General features: G+C 50.4%; 2 protein-coding genes across 7 annotated transcripts in view; one reads left to right on the top strand and one right to left on the bottom strand.

Moving 5' to 3' along the window:
• Nucleotides 1–13,105, top strand: part of CLUAP1 (clusterin associated protein 1) — a 73,649-nt gene that overhangs the window by 27,373 nt on the left and 33,171 nt on the right. For 2 of the 6 annotated variants that reach the window (XM_035022116.1, XM_035022121.1), the window contains exon 1: nucleotides 11,260–11,349. The exons of 2 other annotated variants lie outside the window; for them this stretch is intronic. In XM_035022116.1, coding sequence (XP_034878007.1) covers nucleotides 11,328–11,349 — 22 coding nt within the window. In that variant the 5' untranslated portion in view covers nucleotides 11,260–11,327. Of the gene's footprint in view, nucleotides 1–11,017; nucleotides 11,033–11,258; nucleotides 11,350–13,105 lie in introns of those variants that run through there. 2 more of the 6 variants (XM_035022119.1, XM_035022123.1) reach the window with 2 other exon arrangements.
• Nucleotides 2,626–4,180, bottom strand: CUNH16orf90 (chromosome unknown C16orf90 homolog). The gene is made up of 3 exons (XM_035022476.1): nucleotides 4,081–4,180; nucleotides 3,200–3,625; nucleotides 2,626–2,783 (listed from the first exon to the last, which is right to left on the bottom strand). Exons 1-3 carry the CDS (start codon nucleotides 4,178–4,180, stop codon nucleotides 2,626–2,628), a joined length of 684 nt encoding a protein of 227 aa, XP_034878367.1.

A 13,105-nucleotide genomic window follows, 5' to 3' on the forward strand; every position in this document is an offset into this window, starting at 1 on the left:
GCTGGGTGTGTGGGAGCCCCTGGGGTGGGGGTGGGAGGTGATACTCCTATAGGGAGCCCCGAGCAGCGTCCTTGGTGCTGGTAAGTGACACTCAAGTTACTTACGCTGGAACATTTGTCTTCACTGTGCCAATGGGTCAGCGTCAGGAGTAAGTAGCTAAGTCCTTGGGGCTCTTGCCCAGTTGTGTGGCCAAGCATCAGCTTGCCCCTGCGGGGATGGGGGTTCTGATTGAGCCTTGCCCTGAATACAGCTGTGCCCTCCCGGGCTGGCCTCCCCACAGCGGGCTTCAAGGACCCAGTGTCCCAAGGGCTGAAACCGACCCCTGGTGGCCTGGTGCAGGACCCTGCGGCTATTGAGAGGGTGGAGTGGGGGCGCCCCAGGGTGGCCAGTCACATTTCCACAAGTGTCTGCTTGTCTGGGATGTTCCTTCACATCAGCTCCCAGTCCCTGGGACACTAGGACTGTGGCTTCGCTCTCAGCCTCTTCTGCGTGTTTTTCAAGAAAGTCTTGGGAGGTTAAGGGAGGAACTGTTGAGAGGTCAGCCTAGCGAGTTTTCTTTGGATCCAGCTTGTCTACTGCAGCAGATGTCTCTCCAGGGAAGAGCTGGGGCCGAGGGATCTGCTCCAAGAGGGCCCAGAGCTTGGCTGTGACTATGGCTGTGGCTCCCTCCACGTGGCTTCCACTGAACTGACTTGGTTTCCCATCATGTGGGACTGGCCTCCCCAGCGCACACACTGGAAGCTGCCAGGCGTCCTTCAGGCCAGAAGTGACACCATGTCACTTCTGCCACATTCTCTTGGTCAAGCAAGACCTTGAGCCATTCCCAGTTCAAGGTTGCGGAGGGGGACCATAGGAGCCAGAATACTGGGATGCACGCATTGGAGGCCACCACAGTGGCCACTGACCACAGCCTGGGTATCCCGAGATCTGGACTCTGGAGTAGTCTGCGCTCCCCTCTGAGCCTCACAGCTTCATCCAAAAGTGAGGGGATTGGGCCTCTATCTACTAGGACCACATACTGTGGCTTCTGGCAAGGTCTCGATTCTGCCCAGTGCCTGGGATGGCCTCCCTAGCTTCTGTCTTCATTCTACCTGGCCTTGGCCTTCTGGGGCAGTAGGTGCTGTGGCAGAGGGAGGAGACACCCTTTTTGTCACCCCCCAATGGCTCATCTGGTGGACCCGCTGAGTGGCTATGTCCCTGCCCCAGTCCCAGCTGGAGCATTCAACACCTGCTCTCATCAGTCCTCCTACTAGGGCTGCTCTCTGGATGCTGCAACTCAGGCTCCCACCACCCAAGGCCACAGCCACACTTGCAACAACCTGAAAACTACCCAGGGACCAAAGTCTCCAGAATATGCTGTCCCAGGGACCTACAAAATGTCCAATTGTGAGACCAGGGTACAAGGGCAGGGAGGGGGCCCGAGGGATTATTCCCCTCCATCTGGAAGGAACCCAGCTGTCCAGGTGTCCATAGTGACTCCATGTGACTTCATCACATGTGATCTGCCAGGAGCCCCTGGTAGGGCCAGCTCAGCCCTATCCTGACCTGGGCTGCCAGGACTAGAAGTCAGCCACACAGTGAGGGGCATTGAGACAAACCCAGATCGTTCCATCCTGTCCCCCCTGGGCTGAGGTCTAGTGATGTAGAGCAGGGGGTTTCAACCAGAGTGATTCTGCCACCCCCTCCCCCAGGGGACATTGGACACTGTCCAGAGATACTTGGTTGTCACACTGGGAGACATCCTACAATGCACAGGACAGCAGCCACAACAGAAAGATCCAGACCCAAATGTCAACAGAGTCGAAGTACAGAGAAGTCCAAGCTGAGTGTGCCTGGAGTCCAGGCCAGCTGGAAGAAGGGCTGTGTCCATCCTGCATGGAGGGACAGGGCAGCCAGGGGTCCCCATGGGGCAGTGAACTCAACCAAAGACTGAGTGAGCGGTGGCATGGGGTTCAGGCTAACATTTCCACCCAGGTTGAGAGTTGCTCTCTTCCCTGGTACTCTCCCTACACCTGGCCTGCTTCGTTTGTCCTCTGCTGCCTTGGCCAGAATGCCATGCCTTGCATTTAGGTCCATTGAGACATCGTCTATCCAGGAAGACTTCCGGGAGTCCCACCCAGAGGAGGATGTTCACTCCTCAACCAACACTGGGAGCGCCTTGGATCCTCCCTGGTATCAACCTGGAACTTTGCTCTCAACACAGATGGCAGGTGCTCTGAGAGGCTCTTTCTCTGCATTGACCTCACCATAGACAGACCCGGGGACAAGAAGGTGCAGGCCTTGGCTTTTATTGAAATTAGACCTGAGGGCTCCCCGGCCTCTTGGAGCCTAAATCTCCACTCAGCCTGGCCTCCCAGGTACAAGTGGCTGACCTGAGCTGGAGCAGGCTGCAAGGGCTTCTATTTTTTCTGTTCCTCCCGCAGGACTTTCTCCTCCCTCCCCGCCCTTGAGTGTTCTTCCTGAGGCTGGCCCAAGCTCTGGTGCTGGGCAGCTGCTGGGGTGTCTCAGTGTGGGGCGACTGCTGGTAGGGGCTGAGCCCTTCCTGTCTGGACCTGCCTCCTCCTCCTGAGCCATCCTTTTCTCTCCTGTCCCCAGCTGGGACAGCCAGGCTTGGTACTCAGATCCCTATGGTCTCTCCAGAGCCCCAGAGCGGGTTCTTTTGCACAAGGGACATGTGGACTCCTCTGAGGGCCCCCAGGACCTTTTGGGCCTGAGCCCCAAGACTTCAGAGGGACCAGGCTGGGAGAGGACACCCTTGGCTGGGTCCTTGCTGGAACTGGAAGCTGAGAAAAGTAGGGAGAAACAAGTCACTCGGAGGGACCCAAGTGGAGGCTGCCAGGCCATCCTATGAACCTAACCCCCAGAACCTGGCATTCTTCAAAGTAGGAAGGGAGGGGCAGTTCTCCTGAAAGAGAGCCCATGAGGGAGGGAGGAAAAGAAGGAAACAGATGGTTCAAGCTGGAAGGACCCTTGTCTAACGACCCCCTCATTTTATAAATGGGCACACTGAAGCTGGGGATGGCAGGGGTGATGGTGGGGAGCTGTCCAAGGTCCTTCATTGAGTGCAGAGCTGGGACAGGAATCCCGGAACACTGGGAGTGAAGAAGGGCCCATCTTGGTCCATCTGAGTCCCCAGCCAACCCTTCCCTGAGTCGTTCCCTCTTGTCCCCAGCCCTGCCTCACCTGGACACGTGCTCACCTGTATTTCCCAGGATGTCCCTGGGCACTGGAGCTTCCAGAAGGGCTGAGCGGTGGCTGTTACCTGGGCCCAGAGTCCCCTGTGGAAGGTCTAGGGGCCAGGCCATGCCCTCAGGCCATGGGAGGCAGCCCCTGGCCATGAGCTGGCCCAACCAGTGGCTCTCACACTGGCCAGCAGCCTGCATGTGGCCCGGCAGGTAGAGAGCCAGGCCCCGGAGGTGGCGCAGACGGAAGTTCTTGGGCTTGCTTCCCTGGGCGCTGGGGCACTGCTGCTGCTGGGCCCCCAGCCCCCCCTCGTAGATGTTGGGTGGTGTGTCAGGGTGGCTGGGATGTCCTCGGGCCCAGCTCACTGCATCTGCAGAGGGGAGAGCAGGAGGGTGGCGGTTGGCAGGCCGCAGCAGCCAAGAAAGAAGAACATAGTCACATGCTTTAAGACCAGCTCGTGTGATGGGCTCCACCTGTGGCTTTCTGAGCCTTGGCCTACCTTTCCATCAAATGGGCTCAGTCCCCTGCCTCCTACCAACCCCCACCCAACATATTACTCCTCTTCCCTTTCCCAACCAACAGGAAGGTCTGAGAAGCCTGAGATCGTGACACAAAGATCTCTTTCAGGATTTCAAGCCCTTTCTACCACCTCTTTTTGCCCCCTACCCTAGAAAGAGCATTCCGGTGTCAGTATAGAAATTGCACAGTGGGTCCAGGATCACACAGTCCAGGGTCACACAGCCTAGACCAGTGGTCATTCCCCTCTCCCAAGCATGCACGTCCCTGAGGCCACTCTGGTGGCTTTGGGCCCAGGTCAGGATAGGAGGGCATTTCTCCTGCCACTCCTCCTTGCAGCCTGGCACCTTCTCTTATGCGCAGCTCAGAGAACGCACAGACCAAGGCTTCCATGGAGGGCCAACGTGGTGGGGGAGGAGCGGCTGGGCCTCCTGTGCCGCAGGGCTCTACTCTCCCCTGCCTGGGTCTGCAGGTCTCCCATGGCAACTAGCTCTGTGATGTCAAACGGAAGACTCCCAGCCTTCCTGGATCCCCAACTTTGGGAGGGGATGATGCCCAGGGCTGGGCAGGGGGGTAGAGGGCAAGGGAAGGGGATGGAACCCGAGGGGAGGTCCCTGATCCTCTGGCTTGGGACAGGCCACACGAAACAGACTCAGCTCTTGCAGGCTGGAAAGTCACTTCCTGGGTGACCTCTTGGGGTCTCAGTTTGCTCCTGCGTGGGTGGGAAATGAGGCTTTAGGGACACAGACTTGTGAGATCTGAGCCAGTGCTTTGAACCTGCTGAGAAGGTGGTTCTGGGTGGCTGAGCAAGTCATTTAATTTTTCTAAAATAGCACTGTCCATTGCCCTATAAGTAAGTAATGGGGTATGATGTGGGTCGTACCAAGTATAAGGATGTGGAAGAACTGGAGCTCTCATGTACTGCTGAGGGGAATGTAAAGTGGTACCACTGCATTGGGAGACAGTTTTTGCAAAAGTTAAACTTTCACCTCTCCTCATTCACAGATGGCAGGCTCTCATATAGGGAAAACATTAATTCACATGTAAAAACAAAACCTATTTGAGCTGATAAAAACCAGTAGAGATAAAAAGGTTCAGCTCATTAGATACAGGACATAAGATCAACACACAAAAACTAATTGTATTTTTATATACTAGCAGAGAACAACAACAACAACAACAAAAAACAGGAGTAAATTTAAGGAGGTACAAAACAACACTGAAAACTACAAAACTTACAGAAATAACTAAAATACTCCCCCCCAAAAAAATCCTTGTTCATGGATTGAAGGCTTAACATTGTTAAGAAAGCAACACTCCCCAAAATGATCTACAAATTCAATGCAATCCATATCAGAATCTCAATAGCCTTTTAGACAGAAACAGGAAAGCTGATCTTAAAATTCATGTGGAATTACAAGCCAAATAACCAAAAACAATCTTAGAAAAAGTTTGAAGACTCCTTTTCCCTGATTACAAAACTTACTATAATGCTACAATAACCAAAACAGTATGGAAGGGGTATACAGCTAGACATCTCAACCAATGTAATAGAAAAGAGAGTCCAGAAATAGAGTCGTGCATCTTTGGTCAATTGATTTTCTACAAGGGTACCAAGACCATAAATGGGGTAAAAATAGTCCCTTCAACAAGTGGTGCTGGGACAACTGGATAGCCACACGCAAAAGAATGAAATCAGACCCCTACCTCACACCATATACAAACATTAACTCAAAATACAACAAAGGCCTAAATGTAGGAGCTAAAACTATAAAACTATTTAAAGAAAACATAGGGGTAAATCTTCATGACCCTGGATTTGGCAGTGGTTTCTTAGATATGGTAACAGAAGCACAAGCAACAAAAGAAAAAATAGATAAATTGGACCTCATCAAAATTGAAAATTTGTGTGCTGTGAAAGACATTATCAAGATGTGAAAAGACAGCCTACAGAATGGGAGAAAGTATTTGTAAATTATATATCTGATAAGTACAGTGTCCAGAATATATAAAGGACACCTATAAACTCAACAAAAAGGCAACCCAATTTATTTATTTATTTATTTTAAAGATTTTATTTATTTGACACAGAGAGAGAGACAGCTAGAGAGGGAACACAAGCAGGGGGAGCGGGAGAGGGAGAAGCAGGCTTCCCACCGAGCAGGCAGCCGGATGCGGGGCTCGATCCTAGGACCCTGGGATCACAACTTGAGCCGAAGGCAGATGCTTAACGCCTGAGCCACCCAGGTGCCCCAAGGCAACCCAATTTAAAAATGAATGAAAAACTTGAATAAACATTTCACCAAAAAAGATATACAAATGGTTAACAAGTACATGAAATGATGTTCAACATCGTTAGTCATTAGGGAAATAAAAAAAGTTTTTTTAAAGATTTATTTGAGAGAGAGAGAATGAGAGAGAGAGAAAGCTCATGAGAGGGGGAAGGGTCAGAGGGAGAAGCAGACTCCCTGCTGAGCAGAGAACCCAATGCAGGACTCGATCCAGACACTCCAGGATCATAACCTGAGCGGAAGGCAGTCGCTTAACCAACTGAGCCACCCAGGCGCCCCGGGAAATACAAATTTAAACCACAGTGAGATACTACTTCACTCGCACAAGGATGGCTATTAAAAGAAAAAAGGAAAATGACAAGTATTAATGAAAATGTGGAGAAATTGGAACTCTTGGACATGGTGCAGCCACTGTGGAAAACAGTCTGGCAGTTCCCCACTAGTTACAGACAGAATTACCATATGACACAGTAATTTCACTCCCACCTATATCCCAAAGAATTGAGAACAGGTATTTTTTTTTTTAAAGATTTTATTTATTTATTTGAGGGAGAGCATATGCAGGCGGAGCGGCAGGCAGAGGGAGGGACAAGCAGACTCCCCGCTGAGCAGGGAGCCTGACATGGGGCTTGATCCCAGGACCCTGGGGTCATGACCCAAGCTGAAGGCAGACAGCCAACTGACTGAGCCAGGTGCCCCAGTATGATTCCATTTATATAAAACTCTAGAAATATGCAAATCTACAGTGACAGAAAGCAGAGCAATGTTCCCCTGGAGTAGGAGGAGTGGGGCACAAAAAACCAGGGGTGAAGATTTGTTCTCTGTCTTGATTCTAGTTTCTTGCATGTGTATACTTATCAAAATGTATTAAATTGCACGCTTTAAATATGTGCATTTTTTGTATGTCAATAAAACTGTTAAAAAATTAAGATCCGGGGCGCCCAGCTGGCTCAAGTCAGGAGAGCATGCGGCTCTTGATCTCAGGATTTTGAGTTCCAGCACCACGCTGGGTGCAGAGATTACTTTAATTAATTAATTAATTAATTAATTAACTTAAAAAAATTGAAAACCAAGGGAGGAGGCTCTGACTCCCAAGTGCTTCGTTTGTGCTCTGCCAACTATAGCGGATGCTGAGTACAGTTGATGAGGGAGCAGAAGGCAAGCTGAGGATAGAGCACAAGCTGACACCCCTCAAACCTACCCCCTTCCCCAGGTGGGATACGTGTGACATTCCTCAGGCACCCCTGTCTGCCCTAAAGCTAAGGGAAGGAAAAAACAAATGGAGATTATAATCCTGCAAGACATGAGTCTTCCTCAATTTACAAATGTTTTAGTGATTTACAAGAAAAAAAGCATTCATATCAATAACCTGATATGCCTTGCTAGAAGGAAAAACAACCTTGACAATAGCCAGGCCTCCAGTATCTTGTAGGTCTTCATAAAGCATATGAAAGTCCTTTTGGACACCTCCCTTTTCCTTACTTCCCCCAACTCCCAAGTATATAATCAGTCACCCCTCACAACCTCAGTGCAGCAGCTCTTTCTGCCCACAGGTCCGTCCCATTCTTTAATAAAACCACCGTTTTGCACCAAAGACATCTAAAGAATTTTTTCTTGGTCGTGGGCTCTGAATCTCACCCCACCAACCTCACCTATATTCCAAAACTACATCACAGTACGGATCAGCGGACTGCTACCCTTTAGGGACAGTGTTCAGAGTTTGCCCTAACTTAAAGCAGAACTGGTGGGCTTTCCAGTGCCTATTGTGAGCACACAAGTCTGGAGCTAACCAGCACCTGGCCTACAGCCAGACCAGAACTGGGCATCACAGCCAGCACGGAGCATGGGGGTGGGGTGGGAGGGCAGGAAACAGACTGTATGGCCTTTCCTCAAAGACCTTTCACCAAAGCGAGGCGACTTCATTCATTCAGCCAGTCAGGTATTAAACAAATACGTTCTGGGGACCTACGGAGTGCCAAATACTATTACTAATACTTGGGGAGAGTCCAGAGTGGGGCAGAATAGGTATCTGCTTTCATGGAGCTTACCTGTCCAGACCAGAGACACAGAAGACAAGCAAACGAGCTGTTTCCAGATCACACTGTGAAGAAAATAAAACAGGGTAATGTGACAGGCAGGGGCTGGAAATATCCGCTTTGGTGTAGGCAGTCCAGAGACCTCTTCACAAAGATCTGAAGAAGCTGGGAAGAGCACTGCAGGCCAAGGGAACTGCGTGTGCAAAGGTCTGAGGCAAGAAAATGGTGGGCATGTTTCAGGGAAAGCAAGCCAGAGCAGATGGAGGGAAGGGAGTAAGAAAAACAGACACAGCTAAGGGGTTTGAGTTTTACTTGAACTGCAATGGGAAGCCATTGAATAGTTTTGATTTTTTAAGGCCTTTTTTGTTTTTAGTCATACTTACTGAGATACAATTTCAGATATGGTAAAATTGAGGGTTTTTTTAATGCCTAGTTCTATGTTTTGAGAAACACCTACCATCATGTAGTTAGCACCGTGATCAAGTTATAGAACAGTTCCATCACCCCAAAAAATTCTTTTGCACCTAACTCCTCCTGGCAACCACTGACTTGTTTTTTGTCTTTATATTCTCATCGTATCCAGATTGTCATATGAATGGAATTATACAGTACGTAGTCTTTGGAGTCTGGCTTCTTCCACTTAGCATAACGCTTTGGCCTTTCATCATTGTTCTGTATATCAGCAGTTTGTTTCTTTTTTATTGCTGAGTGGTAATCCATTATATGGATATACCACAATTTCCTTATCCATTCATAAATCGAGGGCCACTTGAATGGTTTCAAGTTTTGGGAGATTATGAATAAAGCTGCTATTTGTGTACAGGCTTTTGTGTGAAACCGAGTTTTTGTTTCTCTTGGGCAAATACTTAGGAGTGGGATTGCTGAGCCATATATAAAATGTATATTAAATTTTATAAAAAATTACCAGTTTTCAAAGGGGCTGCACTGTTTTACATTCTCACCAATGATGTACAAAAGTTCAAATTGCTCCACATCCTTTCAAACCCTTGGCACTGTAAGGGTCTTTGTTGTTGTTTGTTGCTTTAACCATTTTAATAACTGCCTAGTGATACCTCATTGTGTTTAATATGCATTTCCCTAGGGCGCCTGGGTGGCTCAGTCGTTAAGCGTCTGCCTTCGGCTCAGGTCATGATCCCAGGGTCCTGGGATCGAGTCCCACATCGGGCTCTCCCTGCTCAGCGGGAAGCCTGCTTCTCCCTCTCCCACTCCCCCTGCTTGTGTTCCTGTTCTCGCTGTCTCTCTCTGTCATATAAATAAATAAAATCTTTAAAAAAATGCATTTCCCTACTGATGAATAATCTTGAGCATCTTTTCATTTGCTTATTACTTGCCATATATCTTCTTCTGTGAAGTATCTTTTAATTCTTTGTCTACTTTCTAATTCGATTGTTTTATTGAGTTTTGAGAGTTCATTATGTATTCTGGATACAAGTCTTCCTATCACATGTGTTTCGTGAATCCTTTCTTCTAGATGGTGGGCTATCTTTTCATTTTCTTAAAAGTGTCTCGAAGAACAGTTTTAAATTTTGTTGAAGTGCAATTTATAAAAAAAAAATTATTTGTTTATTAAGATTTTATTTATTTGAAGGGCACCTTGGTGGCTCGGTTGGTTGAGTGACTGCCTTCTGCTCAGGTCACGATCCTGGAGTCCCAGCATGAGTCCCACACCGGGCTCCCTGCTCAGCAGGGAGTCTGCTTCTTCCTCTGACCCTCTCTCCTCTTATGCTCTCTCTCTCTCAAATAAATCTTTAAAGGGGTGCCTGGGTGGCTCAGTCGTTAAGCATCTGCCTTTGGCTCAGGTCATGGTCCTGGGGTCCTGGGGTCGATCCCCGCATGGGGCTCCCTGCTCTGCAGGAGGCCTGCTTCTCCCTCTCCCACTCCCCCTGCTTGTGTTCCCTCTCTTGCTGTGTCAAATGAATAAATAAAATCTTTAAAAAAATAAATCTTTTAAAAAAAGATTTTATTTGATAGAGAACAAGAGTGGGGAGGAGAGGGAGAAGCAGACTCCCCCCACTCCCCGCCCACCCCCAGCTGAGTAGGAGCACAACGTAAGGCTCCATCCCAGGACCCTGCTGTCATGACCTTAGCCGAAGGCAGACGCCCTAAACACCCACCCCCTTTTTTTTAAGGATCATACCTCTGGTGTATTTAGGAAATCTTGCTTAACATAGTCACAGAATATTTCTCCTAAGCTTTCTTCTAGAAAACTTCTACAGCTTTTTAAGTTTTACATTTAGGAAAGGGCGGAGGTTCATTTATTTGCATATGGGTTTCCAATTGTCCCAAAACCATTTGTTGAAAGACTTCTCCACTAAAGAGCGCTGCCACCCTTGTCACACTGACCAGGTGCGTGTGGCTCTAGCTCAGGATCTCTTTGAGGTCCCAGCGTTTTTGTGCGTGTCCCTTCGCCAAGGAAGCGGGGGAGGGCGGCCGGCGGGTGGCACTCCCTCCTCTGGGCCCGCCCTTCCGGGTCGCCACACTTCTTCGCCCTCCCCAGCCCTTCTCGGTCGCCAGCCTCCCACCGTGGCTGCGGGACAGGGAAGACCCCCAGGGGAGCATCCAGCTGAGCAGGCCACGTCTCGCGCGCAGCTCTCCCCGGCGCCCCCCGCAGCCACGCCCTCGCCCCAAGAGCCTGGGTTGCCAAGACAATCGCCGGCGAACGAGGACCCGGGCCGGTTTCCAGCCTGTCGTGAAGCCCGAGCGAGCTGCGCATGCGCGGTCGCCGCTGGGCCGCCTGTCGCCGCCCCGCGGCCAGCCTGGGTCTTGTCTTCCTACGTCCCCGGCCTCGCCTCTTCATCCCTTTGCGGTTTCTCGAGGGTCTCGGTCGCCCGCGAAACCAGCGAGTTTACCCATGCCAGGGAGAAATGTGCTTGGCACAGGACCCAGGAGGGAGACCCGGCTTCGTGACATTATCGTACATTCTAGGGAGTTGAGGAAGAAATGAGAAGCAGTACGTAGAGCGCCTAGCACAGCGTCAGGCACATAGTAGGTGCTCACAATGTGTCCGCCAGGACCAGATGTATGTTTGCAAAGTGTGTGAAGAGGACCCAGATGCCTCGCAGCTCGCACCCCTCGCTGCGGTCAGGTTCCTTTGGCATCCTCCGCACACCCCCTGCGCCTCGCCCCTGCGCGTGCGCACACGCGCGCCCGGGCCGCTTCGCCTCCGGTCCGGTTTGGCCCACGCCGCGCGCCGTCGAGGGCTCGGTGCGTTGCCATAGAGACCCATGAGCGCTGAGGGGCGAGCGGCCCAGACGCCGGGCTGCAGGGCACCAAGAGCACGATGTCTTTCCGCGACCTCCGCAGTAAGGCCGCCTTGCGCGCTGTCCCCTGCGGATCCGCGGCCCGAGTCCCCCCGCACGGGCCTGTGCGGCTCCAGGGCGTCCCTGGCCGCTGCCGCCCCCCAGGCCGAGCGCCCCCGCCCCTTGTCCGCACTCCGACCCGGCGGGAGGTGCTGTGTGTGCCCCTGGCCGCGTGTGGTTAGGCGGCTGAGGAGCCGAAGTGTTAATTTTGTCTGATTTTAGATGACTTGTATGAACACATGGGGCTGCTTGCTACCGGGTTGGAAAACTCTGAGACCGCTTTTGAGTTGGGTTAGGTGAAAAGCTCAGAAAAACGAACAAAACCGAGGAGGGGACTAGTGAATGGTAGTTGCGGGTGGCATTTTTTGAGTTCTTACGATCTGCCGGGGAGTTCCTGTTGTATGGGTGTGCATCATTTCATTGACTCCTCTGAACTACCGTGTGTTCTGTATTCATAGAGCAGGAACCGGGCAGGGAGGTCAGGGAACTCGGCCCAAGGACACAGGCGGTGGGAGCTGGTGCGGGAGTTTGCATTTGGTTTATCTGACTTCCAAAGCCTCATCCTTCCTAAAGGGACTGTGGAGAAGGGAACCCAAGTGCCTTTGTTAGGAGAGCGGGGAGTGGAATGGGGATAAGCGAATTAGTTCCTACTCCTTTGGGGGCACCTGTTAACACGCCAGGCGTTTTATATTCAGTATGTGATTTTCGTCCTCACGTGTACAGTGAGGTGGGTAGTGCGATCCTTACATGAAATACTTGGAGGCACAGAGAGGTCAAGTAGCTTACTTTAAGTCACGCAGCTAAAACTGAGTGGAAAGCACGGTTGGAGCCCGGGGACTGTGTGAGTCAAAATCCTTTGTTTTTTTATGAGCCGTCATTTTCTGAATCTGAAGCGGTTTGGCTAACTGGCTCCACCTGCACAGGTGTAGCAGGTGATTGTCAATCCGGTGTGATCTGGGGCGCGATCTTTACTGCCAGTTTCCTAACGAATTGCTGGACATTGCACCGTTAACGATTACTCCTTTTAGTTAGTAATTGCTCTTTTTCTACTATGTAAATATAGGGGACACTATATAGGAGCACCATAGTGTGAAATATGCCCTCTGGGATTTGAGGGTTTGTGGCAACTATGTGTTGCAGAGACAGGTTTCTCCTCCTTCGCAGGCCGATGCCAGCATTCTGCTAGGGGACACTAAATGCAGTTGTGCTGAAAGGAAGGTGTAAGAAAGGGATTTCTGAACATTTTGACCTTTTTTTTTTTTTTAAAGATTTTTTATTTATTTATTCATGAGAGACAGAGACAGAGAGAGGCAGAGGGAGAAGCAGGCTCCCAAGGAGCAGAGAGCCCGATGCGGGACTCGATCCCAGGACCCTGGGATCATGACCTGAGCTGAAGGCAGACGCTTAACCATCTGAGCCACCCAGGCGCCCCTGAACGTTTTGACCTTATATGAATGCCATACATTTGTGCAGTTTATGATAGGAATTGTAGTCAGATTGTCCCCGTTTTGCAGATTTAACAGAACTTTACTACGTAATGGGAAGAAGTACGGAGGCAATGCCTGGCTGTGTGGTGGGAAGAATTCTGTATTATTGATCATCATTCTGTTCACATTTCCCAGAAAACAGTGACAAGGGCCCTCTGTGCCCTTGCTCTTTCCTTTGCTCGTACCTTCTGTTGCCTGGTGAGATCTAACCTAACCTTCGGTGCCCAGGTAGCTTTTTTGTGAATGTTGTTGAGATATTTTGAACCTTCAGG

This window comes from Mirounga leonina, unplaced genomic scaffold (assembly GCF_011800145.1).
Source record: "Mirounga leonina isolate KUSES-001 unplaced genomic scaffold, KU_Mleo_1.0 Mir_175, whole genome shotgun sequence".
NCBI classification, from domain to species: Eukaryota; Metazoa; Chordata; class Mammalia; order Carnivora; family Phocidae; genus Mirounga; species Mirounga leonina.